This window comes from Oncorhynchus tshawytscha, linkage group LG19 (assembly GCF_018296145.1).
Source record: "Oncorhynchus tshawytscha isolate Ot180627B linkage group LG19, Otsh_v2.0, whole genome shotgun sequence".
Classification (NCBI taxonomy): Eukaryota; Metazoa; Chordata; class Actinopteri; order Salmoniformes; family Salmonidae; genus Oncorhynchus; species Oncorhynchus tshawytscha.
This window is the reverse complement of record NC_056447.1, coordinates 58,410,950-58,435,949: the sequence shown is the minus strand read 5'-3', so window position 1 is coordinate 58,435,949 and position 25,000 is coordinate 58,410,950. Positions and strand designations below refer to the sequence as shown.

At 42.3% G+C, this 25,000-nt stretch overlaps 2 protein-coding genes across 2 annotated transcripts in view; both read left to right on the top strand.

The window, feature by feature from the left end:
* Positions 1–5,793: 5,793 nt before the first annotated feature.
* LOC112221506 (SKI family transcriptional corepressor 1 homolog-B-like) lies at positions 5,794–16,067 on the top strand. The gene is made up of 6 exons (XM_024383638.2): positions 5,794–7,465; positions 8,086–8,193; positions 8,732–8,806; positions 10,304–10,378; positions 11,412–11,477; positions 15,928–16,067. The coding sequence occupies exons 1-6, from the start codon at positions 5,794–5,796 to the stop codon at positions 16,023–16,025; spliced, it is 2,094 nt and encodes a 697-aa protein (XP_024239406.2). The 3' UTR covers positions 16,026–16,067.
* A 4,795-nt stretch (positions 16,068–20,862) lies between these two features.
* The window catches only part of pias1b (protein inhibitor of activated STAT, 1b), a 35,146-nt gene continuing 31,008 nt past the window's right edge, over positions 20,863–25,000 (top strand). Inside the window, exons 1-3 of the mRNA XM_042301996.1 lie at positions 20,863–20,948; positions 23,680–24,097; positions 24,309–24,393. Coding sequence (XP_042157930.1) covers positions 20,925–20,948; positions 23,680–24,097; positions 24,309–24,393 — 527 coding nt within the window. The 5' untranslated portion in view covers positions 20,863–20,924. The remainder of the gene's footprint in view (positions 20,949–23,679; positions 24,098–24,308; positions 24,394–25,000) is intronic.

Here is a 25,000-nt window from a genome sequence, read left to right as displayed (position 1 = left end):
TCTAATCTCTAGCCGCTGTGATACAGCCTGGAATGGAACCAGAGTCTGTAGTGACTCCTCTAATCTCTAGCCGCTGTGATACAGCCTGGAATGGAACCAGGGTAGGTAGACTCCTCTAGCCGCTGTGATACAGCCTGGAATGGAACCAGGGTAGGTAGACTCCTCTAGCCACTAGCCTCTAGCCACTAGCCTCTAGCCACTAGCCTCTAGCCACTAGTCTCTAGCTTATATCTTCTAGCCTCTAGCCACTAGCCTCCAGCCACTAGCCACTAGCCTCTAGCCACTAGCCACTAGCCTCCAGCCACTAGCCACTAGCCTCCAGCCACTAGCCACTAGCCACTAGCCTCCAGCCACTAGCCACTAGCCTCTAGCCTCTAGCCACTAGCCTCCAGCCACTAGCCACTAGCCTCTAGCCACTAGTCTCTAGCTTATAGCTTCTAGCCTCTAGCCACTAGCCTCTACCCTCTAGCCACTAGCCACTAGCCTCTAGCCACTAGTCTCTAGCTTATATCTTCTAGCCTCTAGCCACTAGCCTCCAGCCACTAGCCACTAGCCTCTAGCCACTAGTCTCTAGCTTATATCTTCTAGCCTCTAGCCACTAGCCTCCAGCCACTAGCCACTAGTCTCTAGCTTATATCTTCTAGCCTCTAGCCACTAGCCTCCAGCCACTAGCCACTAGCCTCTAGCCACTAGTCTCTAGCTTATAGCTTCTAGCCTCTAGCCACTAGCCTCTACCCTCTAGCCACTAGCCACTAGCCACTAGCCTCTAGCTACTAGTCTCTAGCTTATAGCTTATAGCTTCTAGCCTCTAGCCTCTAGCCTCTAGCCTCTCACCTCTCGCCTCTCACCTCTCACCTCTCACCTCTCGCCTCTAGCCACTTGGGAGCCTGAAGAGAAGATACACTTTTAAAACAGCTTTTCTTTCTCAGAACCAGAGGGTACATTGTGGTGTGCATGTGCATGTGTGTGTGCGTGTGTGTGTGCGTGAATTGCAAGAAATTAGCTTTAACATTTTGCAGGTTTATCTCCACTCTGTGTCATAACTTATCTTAACCTGCTGTGTCATAACTTATCTTAACCTGCTGTGTCATAACTTATCTTAACCTGCTGTGTCATAACTTATCTTAACCTGCTGTGTCATAACTTATCTTAACCTGCTGTGTCATAACTTATCTTAACCTGCTGTGTCATAACTTATCTTAACCTGCTGTGTCATAACTTATCTTAACCTGCTGTGTCATAACTTATCTTAACCTGCTGTGTCATAACTTATCTTAACCTGCTGTGTCATAACTTATCTTAACCTGCTGTGTCATAACTTCCCTTAACCTGCTGTGGCATAAATGATGTTCTGCACGTGGATCCAGGAGAAGACTGTTATAACATTTTAAATAAATATGTTGTTATTTTACAGTAACACAAATTCTGAAACACCTGAGGTTTTTCCTGGTTTATTAATTAATTCTAAATATGTATTCCTAAAGTGAATATTGGTAGCCTAAGGTTTAACATTTCACAAATAGTGAGGAATGATTATGGATAAATGTAATTCATTCTAATGCCATTGAAGCCAGATTTAAGAAAAGGGTCAGCATTTCATGGTTCTTATGGGCTTAATGAATATTGATGTAATAGATATGTACTATTATAAATTGGCGGTTTAATAACATACATTGGTTAACCTTTTTTTCTCACCGCTTTCATTGTACTAAGAAGGAGAAGACTCGTCCAACGTGGAGGTAGGCTATTAGGCTACAATCCCCTATTGACCTGAGGCGCATGCAGCCGACGACCTGACAATGCAATTTCTCCTCCATTCAGGCGGTGTGACGCCTCGCTCTGACAGATGGGACCACCACTGACTGACAAAACGGAACAACTCAATGTGTTATTAGTCACAGGCAGCCCTCTGCTTGTCTAGCAAAGGATAACTTCCGTTAGCTTTTTATCGATTTAACAGCACGAGAACATTTTGCATAATATTCTGATATGGTTATTATTTTTCAGGTTTAAAAGGGTTTAGGAGTTTATTATTCGTGTTTTTTCCCTTCTATTCTCTAAAGCAGCAATCAGCACTTGAAACAATAACAAAGCGGCTCCCCGCCCCTGTTTCGGTAAAAATACCAGAGATGGGGCTGGAGAAATGTAACCACTCTCAAAGTCATACACAGAGCCCTGGATTCAGGGACAGACCATCCATGATGGCAACGTTAGTTTGAACCATGTTTTGAGGTCATATACTGTTTGTTTGTTTGTTTGTTTTTCAAAGTAAATTTACTTTGTTTACATGACAGTTGAACTCATGACACATGTATAAGTTATATTCTTCAACAATCTATGGGTACATATTATTCATTTGTTTACAAAAAATGGATGTAAGCAACTGCGGATTGACCCTTTAATATGCATTCTACTTATTTGTGTATTTGTGTAGCCTATCACCAGTTTAGACGTTGGGAGCATGTATGGAACAAACTGCAGCATTTGGTGCCGTTTTACAAGACATCAAGATTGTGTTCATTTTAATCACAATTTCATGAACATTTAAATTATTTTATTTGACAATTTTATACTTTTATCATTAAGACTATTGATTCACACTTTTTCGATGTCAAATTGTGCATGTAAATATTTTTAAAACGCAATCCGTTCCACCAATACAGGTGTTCCGGTGTAGTTTATCCTCTAGGTTACACATGGACCAAGTTCATATCAGACATATAGCCTCAAAACAAAGAGATTGCCCTGATTTAAACTGTCAAAACGTGCTGTTTCAGAACATGCAGCTGTGCTAAACTACAGCTAAACTTAAAACACCCAGTTCCTCCTGATGCTACCAGATAATGGCTGACAGTACGGAATCCACCTTGCTAATCATTTAGAGAGATAAATCATTACAGAACAAAATTGTAATTATTATCGGAGGGAAGTATCATGCTCATGAAAGGCAATATGGACCGGTGGGTCCGCGGTGACCTATCCGGTTACACACCTGCATCAACATTACAGAGGACTGCTTTGGTCAACGACATGAAAACGTTTAGGCTACAATGGATTGTCAATGTTTAGAGGCAAACCAGTCTTCACTTTACACCTTATTTTTTTTTACACCTTACTGAAACAATATGCTTCTTTAACCAATTTGTATTACGTTTGTCTGTAAATCGTTTAACGTTATGGGGGAGGGGGGGGTGTTATATGTTGCTTATAACATTTGATAGCTGCCTAATGATTGAACGGCCTTTAAAACAGCCGGATCATTGTCAAACGCATAGCTCCCTGGAGGCGGTGGCTGCTGGGCTGTGGGAGTCCGTGGGAACTCAACATATGGCCTGTACCCCGTACCCCATCTTGTGAATCTACATTCAATATCAATTTGTCTTCGCTGCCAGTCCACTTTACCACATGCCGAATCCCTTAGGTTTTATTTAGGTGAATGATGTATTGCATAGCTGCAGCAAGAACTTAGAGGCGGGTTGTGTTGTCGTCATTATCACCACCCTGATTGGGTAAAGAGCTTTCAGAAAACACTATGCTGGTTACAACCCCTTGTAGCATGTCAAGCATTCTGTTTCAGGGTAGCCTAGAGGTTAGAGCGTTGGACTAGTGACCGGAAAGTTGCAAGATCGATCCCCGAGCTGACATGATAAAAGTCTGTCGTTCTGCCCCTGAACAAGGCAGTTAACCGTTCATTGAAAATAAGAATTTGTTCTTAACTGACTTGCATAGTAAAATAAATACTGGTTAGAACACCTTATAGCATGTCAGAGACCTTTGATAATGTATACATAAAATATATGAATAAGCTAAACATGGACTCTGTCTATAGGCCTATGGATGTGAATCGGCCTATTTGAGAAAATCTACAAATTGGAATAGGATATATTAAATGGCAGAGGTCTCATTTATAAACTAATTTGTTTTTGATATCAAATATTTCAAGAGCTTTTCAGTTTAGTTTATTTATTTATTTTGATAATCATAATAAATACATTTTAAATGCACATTTTATATGATTTTTTTATATTGCCTTTTAATTTCTCATCACGAGACTGCGGGAGAGAAACGTCTCTGATTGATCGCAGCATAAAGAGTTTTAAATAATTAAAGGACCCAAATAGGACAGTCATTAGCTAACACATACACTTTCCATGGACTGTTGCTTAAGAATATTACACAGTTGCCTCCTGTTAATAACGAATTTCACATGTGGAGCGAGGGGATATGAGACAATCAATCATAGGTACCACTAACCTTGAAATAATATTGGAAGCCATCAAGTCAGTTATTATCATTGTTCAAACCCTGTATGTCTTTATTGTCTCTTTCTCCTAACATTTTATGGAAAAGGTTTCAGGGCCGAATGTAATTGGCTGATAACAGCACCGGTAGTTTTGATCGCGAAGGCAAACGGTTAATGTAAAGATGCTGGCACTAAGTGGGAGTGCCTTGCCATTATTTCAGCTGTCACTTGATCTGCGTCGCGGGTGTCGCGGGAAATGTCTTTGTAGTGGAGGTGGCTGCTCCGCTCTGCCTCGTGGACACTGTCTTTACACACCGCACACACACACACACACACACACACCGCACACACACACCGCACACACACACACACACACACACCGCACACACACACACACACACCGCACGCACACACACACACAGAGCGAGCCTCTCGAGTGAGCGCAGTCAGAGGCAGGTACATAATTATTGGAGAAACCTTCCAGTAGAATTCAATGTATTGCTCAAACAACGGGAATATACCGAGTGAATGTTGCTCTTCGTGTAATTAGACTACCACAGTGTATAGCTGTTTTGTTGTCGCTGGCACAAAGGAGTGTTTGTTTTTCCCTGTCCAAAAAGGTAAGCTTCCCTGTAAGGAAGGATTAACGTGTTTTATCCGTTTTACCATGTTGTGTCATTGAAAATCAATTTCCTAATGCATTGGGGTACATTCAGAACCATACATTTAATTTCATACAACAATCAATCTATTGACGCAATCAGGAATATTAATCTGCGTGCTCATTGATGGCCTTTTGTAAAATTAGATAGTATCAATTGCATTATATATTTCATGCAGAATTCAAAGTGAATATTACATGTCACTTCATCGAAAAAATAAACGAATATTTTCTTGAAACATCTTAATTGTATCTCTTTTCAGTGACTGTTTTTTTCTGAACTAATTACAGAGAAATGTGCTCACAGGTTCTATCCTCTTGGTTATCCTCTTGGTTATCCTCTTGGTTATCCTCTTGGCATTGCTAAAGGTCCTTTCTCCTTTTGCTCTGTACCGTGTTAGCCTCTTAGCTGTCCCTGCTAAGCTATATTCATATATCTCTGGGCCCGGCTAAATTCAGCTCTCATCCGTTAATGACTTGTGCAGGCGGTTAATAGACCAATATCCCCCGAAAAAAATTTAATCCGGAGGAACCACAAAACCTTTCTCGTGAAATTGTTATTATTTTGCCTATTGCATTTGAGTATAGAAGCATTTTTTCTAACCTGTTTATTATTAGTATGGGCTAATTAGGTCTACTGGATCATTATTATGATAAGGGATAGTGTTAATGTTATTAATAATAATAATAATATTTTTATTATTTTCTGTTGTTTTAGGCTATTCAATGTTATAACAATACTGTTGATGTTTTTTAATCTGGAAAGAGGATAATGATTGTTTATTAACTAGCGTTCATTGGTTAAAAAAAACCGGGAAACGAAAATAAACAACATACATTTTAATTATCATGAAAATAACCGTTTTTTGTCTTCTGCAGGCTTCCAGTAATGGAGTGTAATCCTCCTCAGTTACCTGCGATACGGGACTCCAGCTGCTCTCCACCGAGCTCCAAACAGGACCTCCCAACATTCAACCCCAACATGAAACCCAACCAGGTCAGCGAGACCGCCCTGTATGGAATATCCATAGTCTGTCTGGTGCTGGACGGTCAGGAGAGACTGTGCCTGGCGCAGATCTCCAACACTCTGCTGAAGAACTACAGCTATAACGAGATCCACAACCGGCGCGTGGCTCTGGGCATCACCTGCGTGCAGTGCACCCCGGTCCAGCTGGAGATTCTGAGGCGTGCGGGCGCCATGCCCATCTCCTCCAGGCGCTGTGGGATGATCACAAAGCGCGAAGCAGAGAGGCTTTGTAAATCGTTTATCGGAGCCCACAACCCTCCAAAACTACCGGAGAATTTCGCGTTTGATGTTTCCCACGAGTGCACGTGGGGGAGCCGTGGTAACTTTATACCAGCCAGGTACAACAGCTCCCGGGCCAAGTGTATCAAGTGCTCCTTCTGCAATATGTATTTTTCTCCCAATAAGTTCATATTCCACTCTCACAGAACATCAGAATCCAAGTATACCCAGCCAGACGCTGCTAACTTTAACTCCTGGAGGAGACACCTCAAACTGACCGACAAGGGCTCGCCGGATGATTTAGCTCATGCGTGGGAGGACGTCAAAGCCATGTTCAACGGGGGCAGCCGGAAGAGGACGCTGCCCATGCACCGCCACGGGCCCGAACGTTCCTCTCCGTTAAAACCTCACCAAGGACCTTCCAACCTGCCCCGGAGAGACTCACCGGAGATCCCCCCTAAAATCCTCCGCTGCGAGGACAACCGGGGAGGCATGGGGAGTATAGCTAGCATCACGCGCAGCTATCCCATTATCCCGGTGCCCAGCAAAAGCTACGGGATGCTGCAGAACGTGAAGATCCCTCCACCTCTCTTCCCACACCCATACGGGTTTCCGGCCTTCGGGTTGTGTCAGAAGAAGGATGACAGTGGTGTGATGGGGGAGCCGAATAAAGCCCACCTCTCTGGCGTCTTCTCCTGGTCGAGCACCAAGGACAGCGCCTACCACTCTTTCCCCATGTTCTGGCCTACTGCAGACGGCCTGTCCATACCGTCCTTCCCCCAGCCACAGCACCAGGCCCAGCCACAGCACCAGGCCCAGCCCAAACAGCCATCGGAGGTCCTGTGCGCCAGACAGAGTGAGCTGGACGCATCCGAGCAGAGTCACAGAAATAGCAACACTCCAAAGGACAATGTGGGGGATAGTGAGCGGTGCTCCAGCACTCAATCCACCCGGAATGAGGATGACAAGTCCGGGGATGAGGCGAGGTCAATGGACGGTAAAATGCCCGTTCTACCCCGGAAGATTAGCTATGTCTCCGCATTCAGACCCGTCATCAAAGACGCGGAGAGTATAGCCAAACTATACAGTAACCCGGGGAAGTACAACGGGGCTCGAGCTGGGTATCTGTCACCTGATTTCCTAAGAGAGAGCTCGAGCTACAGGTCCTTGTCGCCAGACAGCGTGGAGAGCGTTGGCGAGACAGATGTGGACGTGGAGACCAATAAGTCACAGGAGGATGAGGAGTCACTTCCGCACTCCATTGAGGACTGCAGGAGCCCCCCTGTCCCTGTTCTAAGCCTGTCGCGCGGTGCAGGTTCACCAAACGGCCTAGAATCCATACCTGAGTCAGAGCAGGCCGCTGTGGTCGATTCACAGAGAATGAACCTACCTATACAGGTGGTGCTGTCTTCGAATAGAGATAGACATGGCAAACAGCTGCCGGTCTGCAATAAGACCACGTCTTTTGATGAAGTGAGTGATTGATATGGTCCGTCTCATTCAATTAGATGGCTATTTACATATTAAGGAATATACTATTTAATTGTGATTAATTCATTGATTCATTAAAAAGGCATCATCCTCTTGCTTTTACACACATTGGGCTTATTTTTTCACTTGTATGCGCATGTTTGTTTTGTCTGTGTGAATAGCAGAGAATAAAAGGCCGTTCAAATACACTGTCCAATAGGAGAATGTGTCCCCAATGTCACAGAGCGTTATTGTATGCAAATGACTAATTAGCCTCATTATCCTGTCTGATTTATCTAGGTGTATTCACCGGACAGGAGCAGTCCATATGCTTTTGGTTCAGCAACGAATTACCAGACAGACAATGTGAAATCGAAAGGTTGGATGTTGTTCTGTTAATATATTTTTTTAAATAATAAAATAGATGTTGTGAAAAGGAATGACACTTATTTGTTGTTTATTCAGATGACTGTGCCAGTAGAGAGGAGCCATCTTCGACAGTGAAGGAGGTTGAAACGAAGTCGTATAAGGGCCAAAGCCGGGAGGAGGGCCCGAGAGAAGCACTGAACGAGGGTAAGTTTAAGCGCTACACTTGTCAGTTGATAATACGATCATTTTACATTTTCTGTCAGAACTTTAATTATACAAGTATTTAAGCCTATATTTTATTGCCTATTTGTATATTTTTTTTGTACTGTTATAAATGTTGTCTCTGTGTGCATTCAGGCGAGGAAGCTACACACAATGTTAGCATAATCTCAGACAAACATAGAACACTGGCTAAATATAAGACAATTAAATAACAATTATAATTAATATTAATATTATTATTAATCATACATGTTGGTCTATTTTGTTTAAATATGTTATTGTTTATGATATACTTTCTTTAATAATTGGATTGATCCCTACAGAATAGGTTAGAAGAAATAGAACAGCTTCCCCCGAGGCCATTTACCAAATCGCTTAACATGAATCGTTTAACATAAATTAGCCTATACCATTTAACCTACAACATTTACTCTATACCATTTAGTCTAAACCCCGAAGCAATTTTCAAACCCGTATTAATATTCTATTTTTAACACGTTGGTTCGTTCCTTTTCTACAGACGAATTGCAGAAACAACTCATGGAGCAAGTGGAGCTAAGGAAGAAATTGGAACGAGAATTCCAACATTTAAAAGGTATAATTCAGGAGGCAGGTTTCCATTGATCCAGGTTTATTCGACGCTGGCTGGCTGCTGGCTGTCTGGACAAAAGCAATGTCGCAAACAAAATATCTAATTGCGACATGTGTAATGGAAACGGCAGATGTAGGAGACATTTTATAAAAATCAACAACATTTTTATCCGTTCGACGGTTTATTTCTCTTTTTGTCGAACTAACTTTATATCATACAAATGATGACGGAAACGGTGTTTTCGGATAAATGATGATTGCCGAATACTTCTGAAGGTACGCGGGGCACGTGATGTCATAAACTCCACTCTACATTTCATTGTAAATTCCTCGCTTACTGCTTGCAAAATGTATCTATTTTTCAACTATAAAAGTAATGTTTCTTTGCAGGACAAGGATTGTCCTGAGTTTTAAGAATGCCTGAATTGCTTATCTGGTTGGCTGGCAAGTTTCCACCAGATAATTATTCCAGATGTACAGGAGTGTAAGTGTCAGCACCGTGCGGACGAGCCTCGGCAGCCCGGAGTGAATGGGCTCTAGATCTGTGGCGATACGTTAGACACATGACCATTATTAGAATGTGGCAAATATTAGTCAACTATTGCATTCTATCCATGCTGACTTTCACGGGCTACCTGAGACATGAAACAGAATAGGTCAACACAGTCTCACAATCAATTCGTGCAAATATGTACAAAATGCATTTCAGCAAATTGGGCTGGATAGGTGGGAGGGCAAACAGGCTGTCGCCAATTTATTAATGCGCAATTTGCCTAACTAGGTAATGGGAAACACTTCAACCACTACATTTTTATTCGACATTGTATGGCTTTTGCGAAAACGTTGTATCTTTTTGTGACGTCATTGCGCCCCGCCGTTTTTATTGACACAATGTAGTTAAATGGATGGAAATGCATCCTAGCAGGCAATTGTCGCATCTATTTTCAATGCGAACTTTCTAAATGTCGACAAAAAATGAATCACTGGACAAGTTAATGGAAACATAGCTATTGTGATCAAATGTCACAGGTTTATAGTTTTTTGATTCCAACGGGTTAGAGAGAGTTTCTCTTAATGTCATGCGTGTCGTGATCAGCATCTTGAACGCTGAACAAAAACAATTTGATTAGGTTTTGCACTGCGTTATATTTGACATGCTGTGTTCACATGCTAGTCGAAACTAGGAAACTCTGACATTTTGACTTGCTAACTAGCATGTGAACGCGGCATTAGTGCATGCTAATTTTGTATTGCATGGTTCGATTATAATTGATGTTGCTGTGAAACGCATATCGCTGCAATGGTAATTTAGCTATTTATCACGTCTAAGGGCTGTATCCAGGCACTCCGCGTTGTGTCTTGCTAAGGGGGGTATTGTTGCACCTGCAATGGTAATTTAGGAAGCTAGATTCCATTTTGAGAGTGTAGAGGCTGGCATATTAAAACAATAGCCAAGTAGGCTAGTTTATTGGCTATACTAAAGATGACTATTTCTCCCCAGATAATTTCCATCATCAGATGAAAAGGGAGCTGTCCTACAGGGAGGAGATGGTCCAGCAGCTTCATATTGTCAGAGGTGAGAACATACCAAACATTCACACAGAGGCATACTGGTATAAAACACTAGCTGCTTACAACTTTGTTAGTAAAGTACGACCATTAAACAACATCAACAAGTGTTGATGTAAAAAGGGTTATATGAATACATATAATTGGTTGATTGATCAAATGTAAATGTTTGCAAAATAAATCAATTGATGAATAATCTATCCTCTAATTGTATCTCGATAAACTCAGAACATATGGAGATGTACAGTGGGGCAAAACAGTATTTAGTCAGCCACCAATTGTGCAAATTCTCCCACTTAAAAAGATGAGAGAGGCCTGTAATTTTTATGACAGACAAAATGAGAAAAAAAATCCAGAAAATCACATTGTAGGATTTTTAATGAATTTATTTGCAAATTATGGTGGAAAATAAGTATTTAGTGGAGTTTGGAGTGTGACTGTTTGAGGTTGTGGACAGGTGTCTTTTATACTGATAACAAGTTCAAACAGATGCCATTAATACAGGTAACGAGTGGAGGAAGAAGTTACAGGTCTGTGAGAGCCAGAAATCTTGCTTGTTTGTAGGTGACCAAATACTTATTTTCCACCATAATTTGCAAATCAATTCAAGAAAATCCTACAATGTGATTTTTCTGGATTTTTTTTCTCATTTTGTCTGTCATAGTTGAAGTGTACCTATGATGAAAATTACAGGCCTCTCTCATCTTTTTAAGTGGGAGAACTTGCACAATTGGTGGCTGACTAAATACTTTTTTGCCCCACTGTATGTGGCCATAACTGTAGATTTACATCACTAAAAGAGTGATGTAAATCAGGGGATCCCCAACCTCTCCTCGTGGACTCCCAGCCATTCAATACATTTGGTCTATTCCACAGCTACCCTACCTGATTCCACTTGTCAACTAATCATCAAACCCTTGACTAGGCGAATCACGTGAGTTAGTTGAGGGCTAAAACAACATGGTGAACTGTCCCCAAAGTTTGAAAGCCACTGATGTAAATCCTAGCTCTTAATATATTCTTCTGTCCCTTACATATAGACACATTATGCAGTGAGCTGGAGCGAGAGAAAAAGGCTCGCTATGCTATTCAACACAAGTTGAAAGGTAACTGATATGAAGCTTGTAGGAATATGCTAATAAATAAATATGCAGTGCATTCGGAAAGTATTCAGACCCTTTACTATGAGACATGATAATTGATCTCAGGTGCATCCTGTGTAGGTGCATCTCATTGATCATCCTTGAGATGTTTCTACAACTTGATTGTAGTCAAATTGTAGTAAATTCAATTGATTGGACATGATTTGGAAAGCCAAAAACCTGTCTATATAAGGTCCCATAGTCTACAGTGTTGACAGTGTATGTCTCAGCAAATGCTAAGCCATGAGGTCGAAGCAATTGTCCGTAGAGCTCTGAGACAGAGATGTTTTATTGTCCCTGGCACAAGGTACACCTGTGTCATGATCATGCTGTTTAATCAGCTTCTTAATGTGCTATACCTGTCAGGTGGATGGATAATCTTGGCAAAGGAAAAATGCTCACTAACAGATGTGAACACATTTGTGCCAAAAAATTTGAGAGAAATCAGCTTTTTGTGCATAAGGAACATTTCTGGGATCTTTTGTTTCAGCTCATGAAACACGAGAACAACGCTGTACATGTTGTGTTATTATTGTTGTTCAGTGTGTTTATATACAGTACCAGTCAAAAGTTAGGACACGCCTACTCATTCAAGGGTTTTTCTTTATTTGGACTATTTTCCACATCGTAGAATAATAGTGATGACATCAAAACTATGAAATAACACATACGGAATCATGAAATAACCAAAAAAGTGTTAAACAAATCAAAATATATTTTATATTTGAGATTCTTCAAAGTAGCCACCCTTTGCCTTGATGACAGCTTTGCACACTCTTGGCATTCTCTCAACCAGCTCACGAGGTAATCACCTGGAATGCATTTCAATTAACAGGTGTGCCTTGTTAAAAGTTATTTGTGGAATATCTTTCCTTCTTAGTGCGTTTGAGCCAATCAGTTGTTTTGTGACAAGGTAAGGGTGGTATACAGAATATAGCCCTGTGGTAAAAGACCAAGTCCATATTATGACAAGAAGAGCTCAAAATAAGCAAAGCGAAATGACAGTCCATCATTACTTTAAGAAAGTCAGGTCAGTCAATACGGAAAATTTCAAGAACTTTAAAAGTTTCTTCAAGTGCAGTTTTAAAGACTATCAAGAGCTATGATGAGACTGGCTCTCATGAGGACAGGATAGGAAGACACAGAGTTAACTCTGCTGCAGAGGATAAGTTCAGATTGCAGGCCAAATAAATGCTTCTCAGAGCTCAAGTAACAGACACATCTCAACGTCAACTGTTCAGAGGAGACTGCTTGAATCAGGCCTTCATGGTCGAATTTCTGCAAAGAAACCACTACTAAAGGACACCAATAAGAAGAAGAGACTTGCTTGGTGCAAGAAACACGAGCAATGGACATTAGACTCATGGAAATCTGTTCTTTGGTCTGATGAGTCCAAATTTGAGATTTTTGGTTCCAACCGCCGTGTTTTTGTGAGATGCAGAGTAGTTGAACGGATGATCTCCGCATGTGTGGTTTCCACCGTGAAGCATGGAGGAGGAGGTGTGATGGTTTGGGGGTGCTTTGCTGGTGACACTGTCAGTGATATATTTAGAATTCAAGACAGTCTTAACCAGCATGGCTACCACAGCATTCTGCAGCGATACACCATCCCATCTGGTTTGCGCTTAGTGGAACTATCATTTGTTTTTCAACAGGACAATGACCCAACACACCTCCAGGCTGTTTAAGGGCTATTTGACCAAGAAGAGTGATGGAGTGCTGCATCAGATGACCTGACCTCCACAATCACCCGACCTCAACCCAATTGAGATGGTTTGGGATGAGTTGGACCGCAGAGTGAAGGAAAAGCATATGTGAGAACTACTTCAAGACTGTTGGAAAAGCATTCCAGGTGAAGCTGGTTGAGAGAATGCCAAGAGTGTGCAAAGCTGTCATCAAGGCAAAGGGTGGCTATAAAATATATTTAGACTTGTTTAACCCTTTTTTGGTTACTACATGATTCCATATGTGTTATTTCATAGTTTTGATGTCTTCACTATTATTCTACAATTTAGAAAATAATAAAAAATAATGAAAAACCCTTGAATGAGTAGGTGTGTCCAAACTTTTGACTGGTGCTATATATATATACACTGAACAAAAAATGTGAACGCAACATGTGAAGACATCTAACCCTTTAGCCACAGCAAAACTGCCTGTTCACACGTAAACATCCCTAACTAGGTGTGTCCTTTTGAATGAAATCTGCAGTTTATATAAAATATAAAAAATATATATAAAAAACATTTTTACTGCAGTTTTCATACACAAGGGACACACATAGGAATGTGAACCTGTGAACAGACAGTCTTGCTGTGGCTAAATGGTTTGTATTCTGCAAACATGCAATGCATTCGGAAAGTTTTCACACCTCTTGACCTTACCAGATTTTGTGATGTTACAGCCTTATTCTGAAATAGATTCAATTACATGTGTTCCTTGTCAATCTACACCCCATAATGACAACACAAAAACAGGTTTTTATTTATTGGACATTTATTTAAAAAATAAATAAAACGGAAGTACCTTATTTACATAAGTATTCAGACTCTTTGCTATGAGATTCGAAATTGAGCTCATGTGCATCCTGTTTCCATTGATAATTCTGGAGATGTTTCTACAACTTGATTGGAGTCCACCTGTGGTAAATTAAATTGTTTGGACATGATTTTGAAAGGCACACACCTGTCTGTATAAGATCACACAGTTGGCAGTGCATGTCAGAGCAAACACCAAGCCATGAGGTCAGTAGAGCTCAGAGACGAGGCACAGATTTGGGGAAGCGAACCAAAACATTTCTGCAGCATTGAAGGTCCCCAAAAACACACAGGCCTCCATCAGTCTTAAATGGAAGAAGTTTGGAACCACCAAGACTCTTCCTAGAGCTGGCCGCCTAGCCAACCTGAGAAATCGGGGGAGAAGGGCCTTGGTCAGGGAAGTTACCAACATCCCAAATGGTCACTCTGACAGAGCTCCAGAGTTCCTCTGTGGAGATGGGAGAACCTTCCAGAAGTACAACCATCTCTGCAGCACTCCACCAATCAGGCCTTTTATGGTAGAGTGGCCAGACGGAAGCCACTCCTCAGTAAAAGGCACATGACAGCCCACTTGGAGTTTGCCAAAAGGCACCTAAAGGATCCTCAGTCCACGAGAAACAAGATGCTCTGGTCTGATGAAACCAAGATTCAACTCTTTGGCCTGAATGCCAAGCGTCACGTCTGGAGGAAACCTGGCACCATCCCTACAGAGAAGCATGGTGGTGGCAGCATCATCCTGTGGGGATGTTTTTCAGCTGCAGGGACTGGGAGACTAGTCAGGATCAAGGGACAGATGACCGGAGCAAAGTACAGAGAGATCTTTGATGAAAACCTGCTCCAGAGCCTCAGGACCTCAGACTGGGGCAAAGGTTCACCTTCCAACAGGACAACGACCCTAAGCACACAGCCAAGACAACGCAGGAGTGGGTTTGGGACAAGTCTCTGAATGTCCTTGAGTGACCCAGCCAGAGCCCGGACTTGAACCCGATCTAACATCTCTGGAGAGACCTGAAAATAGCTGTGCAGCGACGCTCCCCACCTGACAGAGCTTGAGAAGATCTGCGGAGAAGAATGGGAGAAACTCCCCAAATACAGGTGTGATTAGCTTGTAGCGTCATACCCAAGAAGACTCGAGGCTGTAAATCGCTGCCAAAGGTGCTTCAACAAAGTACTGAGTAAAGGGTCTGAATACCTATGTAAATGTAATATATATATTTTTTTTTAGTTATTTATTTGATAAATTAGCAAACATTTCAAAAAAACAGTTTTTACTTTGTCATTATGGGGTATTGTGATGTCATTATGGGGTATTGTGATGTCATTATGGGGTATTGTGATGTCATTATGGGGTATTGTGATGTCATTATGGGGTATTGTGATGTCATTATGGGGTATTGTGATGTCATTATGGGGTATTGTGTGTAGACTGATGAGGGGGAACAAACTAGTTAATCTATTTTAGAATTAGGCTGTAACGTAACAACATGTGGACAAAGTCAAGGGGTCTGAATGCTTCCCGAAGGCTCTGTCCATAAACATGCAGTCTGTTAATGAAGCTGTATCACATTTTAGAGCATGGCCTTGATTCAAGTTGACCCACAACTGCCTTTAACTACTTTTGAATTCAAATAGGTTTGTCAAGTTACATTTACTGAGGAAAAAGAGAATGAACTTAAATGCGTTTTGAAAACACATCAACAGAAAGTAATTGTGCATTGTGAGGACCACACACACACACACACACACACACACACACACACACACACACACACACACACACACACACACACACACACACACACACACACACACACACACACACACACACACACACATATCTAGTGGATCTATTTAGTGTCTATTCCCTTTCTTCCCAGAAGCTCACGACGCGCTACACCAATTCTCCTGTAAGATGCTGACTCCTCGTCACTGCACTGGAACCTGCTCCTTCAAACCTCCTCTTCTACCACCCTAGTCCCTTCCCACAGTCCGCCGTGGAGCCCCATCCGTTTGGAAAGCAAGAATACTACCACCCTAGCCCCTTCCCACAGTCCGCTGTGGAGCCCCATCCGTTTGGAAAGCAAGACTACTACCACCCTAGCCCCTTCCCACAGTCCGCTGTGGAGCCCCATCCATTTGGAAAGCAAGACTACTACCACCCTAGCCCCTTCCCACAGTCCACTATGGAGCCCCATCCGTTTGGAAAGCAAGACTACTACCACCCTAGCCCCTTCCCACAGTCCGCTGTGGAGCCCCATCCGTTTGGAAAGCAAGACTACTACCACCCTAGCCCCTTCCCACAGTCCGCTGTGGAGCCCCATCCATTTGGAAAGCAAGACTACTACCACCCTAGCCCCTTCCCACAGTCCACTATGGAGCCCCATCCGTTTGGAAAGCAAGACTACTACCACCCTAGCCCCTTCCCACAGTCCACTATGGAGCCCCGTCAGTCTGGAAAGCAAGACTACTACCACCCAGAAGACTAGACATACAGTATCCAAAATTCTAGGCAGGGTCTGAGTTAGGGTAGACAATTTAACACGAGAGATGGGGTCTGAGTTAGGGTAGACAATTTAACACGAGAGATGGGGTCTGAGTTAGGGCAGACAATTTAACACAAGAGATGGGGTCTGAGTTAGGGTAGACAATTTAACACAAGAGAGACAGGGTCTGAGTTAGGAAAGACAATTTAACACAAGAGACGGGGTCTGAGTTAGGAAAGACAATTTAACACAAGAGACGGGGTCTGAGTAACTTTCCAAAAGTTTTTCCAGAAATCCTGGTTGGAAGATTCCTAGAATCAGAAAGGAATAAGCAGGAAACCCAGGATTTCTGGGAAAGCTACCGGAACCTTATTCTGAGAAATGATGTGATCAGCATTTGAGATCATAATACATTATATTATATGGACATGGAGGACCTGATCCTAGGTCAGCACTGTTTTACTCTGAGAGGCTTTATGAATCTGGCACCTGGCCTCTATCAAATGAACACATCATTGTACCAGAGCAATGCCTTGGCGTGAAGGAAACCTAGAGCCGTCATTAGCCACTGCATAAAAAAACCTAGAGCCGTCATTAGCCACTGCATAAAAAAACCTAGAGCCGTCATTAGCCACTGCATAAAAAAAAAACCTAGAGCCGTCATTAGCCACTGCATAAAAAAACCTAGAGCCGTCATTAGCCACTGCATAAAAACCTAGAGCCGTCATTAGCCACTGTATAAAAAAACCTAGAGCCGTCATTAGCCAGTGCATAAAAAAACCTAGAGCCGTCATTAGCCACTGTATAAAAAAACCTAGAGCCGTCATTAGCCACTGCATAAAAAAACCTAGAGCCGTCATTAGCCACTGCATTTAATGATATTAATTGTAACATATGAGAGAGTGTGTCTTCAGACTCTGTGTATAATTTATATAAAGTTATAAAGTACAACATGAAAAATATTATATGTTTAAATGAAAATATGACCATAACTTTTATAAATCATTAATATACAGTGCCAGTCAAAAGTTTGGACACACCTACTTCTTCAAGGGTTTTTCTTTATTTTTACTATTTTCTACATTGTAGAATAATACTGAAGACATCAAAACTATGAAATAACATATATGGAATCATGTGGTAACCAAAAAAATTAAACAAATGAAAATATATTTTATATTTGAAATTCTTCAGAGTAGCCATCCTTTGCCTTGATGACAGCTTTGCACACTCTTGGCATTCTCTCAACAAGCTTCATGAGGTAGTCACCTGGAAGACATTTCAGTAAACAGGTGTGCCTTGTTAAAAGTTAATTTGTGGAATTTCTTTCCTTCGGAATGCATTTGAGCCAATCAGTTGTGTTGTGACAAGGTAGGGGTGGTATACAGAATATAGCCCTATTTGGTAAAAGACCAAGTCCATATTATGGCAAGAACAGCTCAAATAAGCAACGAGAAACGACAGTACATCATTACTTTAAGAAATTCAGGTCAGTCAGTCCGGAAAATGTCAAAACGTGAAAGTTTTTTCAAGTGCAGTTGCAAAAACCATCAAGCGCTATGATGAAACTGGCTCTCATGAGAACAGGAAAGGAAGACCCAGAGTTACCTCTGCTGCAGAGGATAAGTTCATTAGAGTTAACAACACCTCAGATTGCAGCCCCAAATAAATGCTTCACAGAGTTCAAGTAACAGACACATCTCAACATCAGCTGTTCAGAGGAGACTGTGTGAACCAGGCCTTCATGGTCAAATTGCTGCAAAGAAACCACTACTAAAGGACACCAATAATAAGAAGAGACTTGTTTGGGCCAAGAAACACGAGCAATGGACATTAGACCGGTGGAAATCTGTCCTTGGTTCTGATGAGTCCAAATTTGAGATTTTTGGTTCCAACCGCCGTGTTTTTGTGAGATGCAGAGTAGTTGAACGGATAATCTCCGCATGTGTGATTTCCACCGTGAAGCATGGAGGAGGAGGTGTGATGGTTTGGGGGTGCTTTGCTGGTGACACTGTCAGTGATTTATTTAGAATTCAAGACAGTCTTAACCAGCATGGCTAGCACAGCATTCTGCAGCGATACTCCATCCCATCTGGTTTGCGCTTAGTGGAACTATCATTTGTTTTTCAACAGGACAATGACCCAACACACCTCCAGGCTGTATAAGGGCTATTTGACCAAGAAGAGTGATGGAGTGCTGCATCAGATGACCTGACCTCCACAATCACCCGACCTCAACCCAATTGAGATGGTTTGGGATGAGTTGGACCGCAGAGTGAGCCGACAAGTGCTCAGCATATATGGGAACTCCTTCTAGACTGTTGGAAAAGCATTCCAGGTGAAGCTGGTTGAGAGAATGCCAAGAGTGTGCAAATCTGTCATCAAGGCAAAGGGTGGCTACTTTGAAGAATCTCAAATATAAAATATATGTTGATTTGTTTAACACTTTTTGGTTAATACATGATTCCATATGTGTTATTTCATAGTTTTGATGTCATCACTATTATTCTACAATGTAGAAAATAGTCCAAATAAAGAACATCCCTTGAAGAAGTAGGTGTTTCCAAACTGTTGACTGGTACTGTATATATTTGGTGGCAAAGTGCAATGAATAATATATGTCCTGTGATAGTTTTGTTATTTCAATGTTGCTATTTAAGTGCTATTATCTTAATGTAAGTAGTTTGTTTGATTTCATTTCTCAATGTTGTTAACTAATTACCATTGTTCGCTCTCTGCTAATCAGCAAGTTTGTATATGTAATTCACTTTAAAGTAGCACCCTAAATTATTTATATGTGTATTAAAATCTGTGGTTTGGGATTAATTTGTTGCTATTTTTGTAAAACAATAACATTGGACAACATCATAGACAAAGCCTACTGATGCGAATTACTCTAATGCACTGGTAATAGTGGAGCTATAGCTTGTCATAGTGGTGACAGACTGTTAATAGTGGAGCTATAGCTTGTCATAGTGGTGCCAGACTGGTAATAGTGGAGCTATAGCTTGTCATAGTGGTGCCAGACTGTTAATAGTGGGTATATAGAATGTCATAGTGGTGGCAGACTGTTAATAGTGGGGCTATAGAATGTCATAGTGGTGACAGACTCTTAATAGTGGGTATATAGAATGTCATAGTGGTGACAGACTCTTAATAGTGGGTATATAGAATGTCATAGTGGTGACAGACTGTTAATAGTGGGTATATAGAATGTCATAGTGGTGACAGACTGTTAATAGTGGGTATATAGAATGTCATAGTGGTGGCAGACTGTTAATAGTGGGTATATAGCTTGTCATAGTGGTGACAGACTGTTAATAGTGGGTATATAGAATGTCATAGTGGTGGCAGACTGTTAATAGTGGGTATATAGAATGTCATAGTGGTGGCAGACTGTTAATAGTGGGTATATAGAATGTCATAGTGGTGACAGACTCTTAATAGTGGGTATATAGAATGTCATAGTGGTGACAGACTCTTAATAGTGGGTATATAGAATGTCATAGTGGTGACAGACTGTTAATAGTGGGGATATAGCTTGTCATAGTGGTGCCAGACTGTTAATAGTGGGTATATAGAATGTCATAGTGGTGGCAGACTGTTAATAGTGGGGCTATAGAATGTCATAGTGGTGACAGACTCTTAGTAGTGGGTATATAGAATGTCATAGTGGTGACAGACTCTTAATAGTGGGTATATAGAATGTCATGGTGGTGACAGACTGTATATAGTGGGTACGGGCAGCGACAAAGCCTACTGATGAGAATTACTCGAATGCACTGGTAATAGCGGGGCTATAGCTTGTCATAGTGGTGACAGACTGTTAATAGTGGGTATATAGCTTGTCATAGTGGTGACAGACTGTTAATAGTGGGGCTATAGCTTGTCATAGTGGTGGCAGACTGTTAATAGTGGGTATATAGCTTGTCATAGTGGTGGCAGACTGTTAATAGTGGGTATATAGAATGTCATGGTGGTGACAGACTGTTAATAGTGGGTATATAGCTTGTCATAGTGGTGGCAGACTGTTAATAGTGGGTATATAGCTTGTCATAATGGTGGCAGACTGTTAATAGTGGGTATATAGAATGTCATAGTGGTGACAGACTGGTGATTTTATCCTCAAATGTAACGTTTTACACACTTGTAACCTAATGCGTTTCTCCATCATTTGAAATTAAGTCGCAGATACTGTATAATGGTTGTAAGGGATGTATTTAAATATAAAGTCAATGGATTTATGTAGTGCGAGATTGCCATCTACAGGTCAATTGTGAGAGCAATTTAAATAGTAGAGTCAAGGTATCAAAACAACTATTGAGATTCACTCCGCGGACTAGTCTGCCTCCTAGTCTCCTCGCTTTCACGCCTGCGCTCAGAGTTACAAGATGGCGGAGAGTGCGGAACTGAAGGTAAAGCGTAGGCCAAAATTACATTTGACAAAAAAAGGCTGTATTTTGTTTTTAAGTTATACCCGTGGGTTACATGTAGTTGGAATCTTCTTTATTTGATGTATTTACTTTATTAGCTATTGGTTATGTTTTTCATTTTTGTAGAAAACTCAGTGGAAGTCGAAGGTAGCATTGTTATTGTTAGCTAGCTACGATTGAGTCTTGCCTGCCTCGCAGCTTGATGCTAGCGAATTACAGTAGTAAACTAGCTAGCTAACTAGTTGTTGTGTGGTTAGCTTACCAATTTCGCCAGTTAATATTTCATATAAATGTGTAATACATTGCCAGAACCTTGTTATACCAGCCAGAACTGCATATGTTTTTCCCGCCAGTCAGCATTTTCCAACCAAACCAAAGAGCCATTGCTCGGCCCCAATGTAAGGTTAGCTAATAAGCTAGCTCCGTAGCATTGGTCCTGGACCAGACGGCCTTAAAGAATGTGTAGTTAGCTGATAACAGTTGAACGTGTCGACTTTTTAAGCAGTTTTGATAATCAGCTGATTTAGAATGACGATAGTGACGTCAAAGATTGGTCACTACAGGTGGGTGGTGGTTACCGTAGCTATGGCTACCACGGTTAGCCGTAGCTATGGCTACCACGGTTAGCCGTAGCTAACTGGAGTGGCTACCACGGTTAGCCGTAGCTAACTGGAGTGGCTACCACGGTTAGCCGTAGCTATGGCTACCACGGTTAGCCGTAGCTAACTGGAGTGGCTACCACGGTTAGCCGTAGCTAACTGGAGTGGCTACCACGGTTAGCCGTAGCTAACTGGAGTGGCTACCACGGTTAGCCGTAGCTAACTGGAGTGGCTACCACGGTTAGCCGTAGCTAACTGGAGTGGCTACCACGGTTAGCCGTAGCTAACTGGAGCGGCTACCACGGTTAGCCGTAGCTAACTGGAGTGGCTACCACGGTTAGCCGTAGCTAACTGGAGTGGCTACCACGGTTAGCCGTAGCTAACTGGAGTGGCTACCACGGTTAGCCGTAGCTAGCTAACTGGTGTAGCTACCACGGTTAGCCGTAGCTAACTGGAGTGGCTACCACGGTTAGCCGTAGCTAGCTATTTTAGCCAGCAGTATGAAATGTGAATTACGGAGTGACAAAGGCAGAACTATTAGTAGGCCAGTCAATGTGTGATCAGAAGCACTCTCCATGCTTTTGCCTGTACAGGGAAACCAAATAACACAGAAGCGTCTGTACACCTGTAATGATTTGGTGTTTGTGAGTGATACTTTTTTCAAATTTGATTTAGCCTTTTATTTAACACAGATGCCGGTCAACACCAACCTATTTTAATGTAAAGCTATATACTTTGTAGGCTACCGCAGCACTTATTTTTCCATGTATTCACTTCACTTCCATGTCATTTAGAAACATAATATTAGCATTCCCGAAACATCATTTTGTTGAAGTATAATTTGATCTCTGAGAAATTAAACTCATTGATTGCACCCAAATTGGCCATTTTAATTTATAGGATTCATATAATCTTCAATAAATATAGGACTTAACATCTGATTTTGGACCATAATTCTTCCTAACAATGAGTAAGACATGAGGAATCAAATAAAATGATCAATAGCCACCCACAGACCCCGGCACACCCCAACCCAACAACCAGTAGACAGTATCAGTTTTCCATGACTGACAGGCTACCTGCCTGTCAGTCATGGAAAACTGATACTGTCTACTAGTGGTAGGAGCGTTGGGCCAGTAACTGAAAGGTTGCTAGATCAAATCTGTCGTTCTGCCCCTGAACCAGGCAGTTACCCGGTAGGCTGTCATAGTAAATAAGAATTTGTTCTTAATGTTCTTAACTGACTATCCTAGTTAAATAAACTGTAGTATGGAACTGTTGCTAAGAGTATTGCTCCTTCATCCTCTGTAATGTATTCCCTTTGAGTCTGGTAATGATTTTCTTCCCCTGTTCAGAGAAATTAGCCATTTATTTCATTCTTTACGGTTAAATGACTGTGAAAGTACCATGTTTTGCCAACTACATGCCATGTTCCTGTTACAGTAGCAATCACACCCTTTTATCAATTTTGATGTTCTCTTTGCAACTTTGGGTATAGCACAATTTGCTCATGATAACAATAAATTGGATGTTAATTACTATATTTAATGAAGATTATCCTATAAAGGAAGATGGCCAATTTGAGTGCAGTCAATTAGCTTAATTTCTCAGAGATGCAATTAATGTCTCGGGAATGCTAATCTGTTTCTAACTACATAAAGGATTTCAGAACAATCTGAGATGGTGGGTGTCAAATCTCTTTCCAGTTGCTTTTTGAGGTGGAATGAATGCTATTTTGTCTAGTGAGGGCTAGGTTCTGGTTGTAATTTGTGTAGAGGAGAGACCCTTGCCCTCAGATCACCACCGAATAAATCTATCCATGAAGCATCTTAGTGTAGGAGTGCTGCTTGAGATAAGACTGTAGACTCCTATGGTGTCTAGAGCCTGCCAGCCTAGCTGTCGCTGGTGAAATAAAACATATACTACCCACCACAACATAATTGACTATTTCAGAAGTTGTAAAATACCTGTTGATTGTCCCTTTACTCACACAAGTTGTGTTCCCCAAAATGTAGCTTTGCAAGTGAGACAAAGCCAGAGTGTAATGCCAGCATGTTCTGTTGATCTGTCCTAATCCTGCAATAATACTTATGATCATTTCCTTCCTCCCAAAGCAAATGGTGATGAGCCTTCGTGTTTCAGAGCTACAAGTGTTACTAGGCTACGCAGGACGCAACAAACACGGCCGCAAACACGAACTGTTGACCAAAGCCCTGCACCTCCTTAAGGCTGGCTGCAGCCCCGCTGTCCAGATGAAGGTGAAGGAGCTGTACAGACGCCGCTTCCCCACCAAGATGGTGTCTCCGGTGGACCTGGCCCTGCCCAGTGTCCACTCCACCCTGTCTGGAGGCCTCACCTCGCTGGGGTTTGACAGCCACGGGTCCCCCTCGCCCCTCTCCCTGCTTGGGCCCAAACACGAGCTGGGCCTGCCCCACCTGCCCTCCTCCCTTCACCCCGTACACCCTGACGTCAAGCTGCAGAGACTGCCCTTTTATGACATGCTGGATGAGCTCATCAAACCCACCAGCCTGGGTGAGTAGTCTGGTGCATGTCTGTCTGTCTGTCTGGCTTCTCATGTGATAGAATTCAACAGTGTGCAGGTATCTTTCTTTAATCAATTTACCGTTTGTACTCTGCACCTGCAATTAAGTGGATGGACTAAATGTGCTTCCATGTCATTGTCTGTCTTGGTATGGTGAGTTGGCTGAGTCTTCATCCTCTCTCTGTGTGCTTTTGTCCCCAGCCTCAGACAACAGTCAGCGGTTTCAGGAGACGTGTTATGCCTTTGCACTGACACCTCAGCAGGTCCAGCAGATCAGCAGCTCCATGTAAGACTGGGGGGAGGGGGTGATTAGAGGATGGGTGATGGGTGATTTATTTTATTTATTTAACTAGGCATATCAGTTAAGAACAAATTCTTATTTTCAATGACGGCCTAGGAACAGTGGGTTTCACTGCCTTGTTCAGGGGCAGAACGACAGATTTTTACCTTGTCAGCTCGGGATTCTATCTAGAAACCTTTCAGTTACTAGTCCAACGCTCTAACCACTAGGCTACCTGCCGTTAGAGGATGTAGGGTTGTTAGATGATGGGGGAGGGGGTTGTTAGAGGATGGGGATGGGGGTGGTTTGGGGATGGCAGAGGGGGTGGTTAGGGGATGGGGGTTGTTAGAGGATGGGGGTGGGGGTGGTATGGGGATGGTTTGGGGATGGCAGAGGGGGTGGTTAGGGGATGCGGGGCTTGTACAGAGGATGGTGGTGGGGTTGGTTTGGGGATGGGGGGTTGTTAGAGGATGGGGATGGGGGTGGTTTGGGGATGGCGGAGGGGGTGGTTAGGGGATGAGGGGGTTGTTAGGGGATGGGGGGTTAGAGGATGGGGATGGGGGTGGTTTGGGGATGGGGGGTTGTTAGGGGATGGGGTGGTTAGAGGATGGGG

What these genes read in the sequence shown, in the direction of transcription:
- LOC112221506 (XM_024383638.2), top strand. Translation starts at nt 5,794, where the DNA reads ATGGAGTGTAATCCTCCTCAGTTACCTGCGATACGGGACTCCAGCTGC. An exon ending in AAGCCTGTCGCGCGGTGCAG is followed by an intron (nt 7,466 to 8,085) that starts GTTCACCAAACG and finishes TTGTTTATTCAG; the next exon opens with ATGACTGTGCCAGTAGAGAG. An exon ending in AGAATTCCAACATTTAAAAG is followed by an intron (nt 8,807 to 10,303) that starts GTATAATTCAGG and finishes ATTTCTCCCCAG; the next exon opens with ATAATTTCCATCATCAGATG.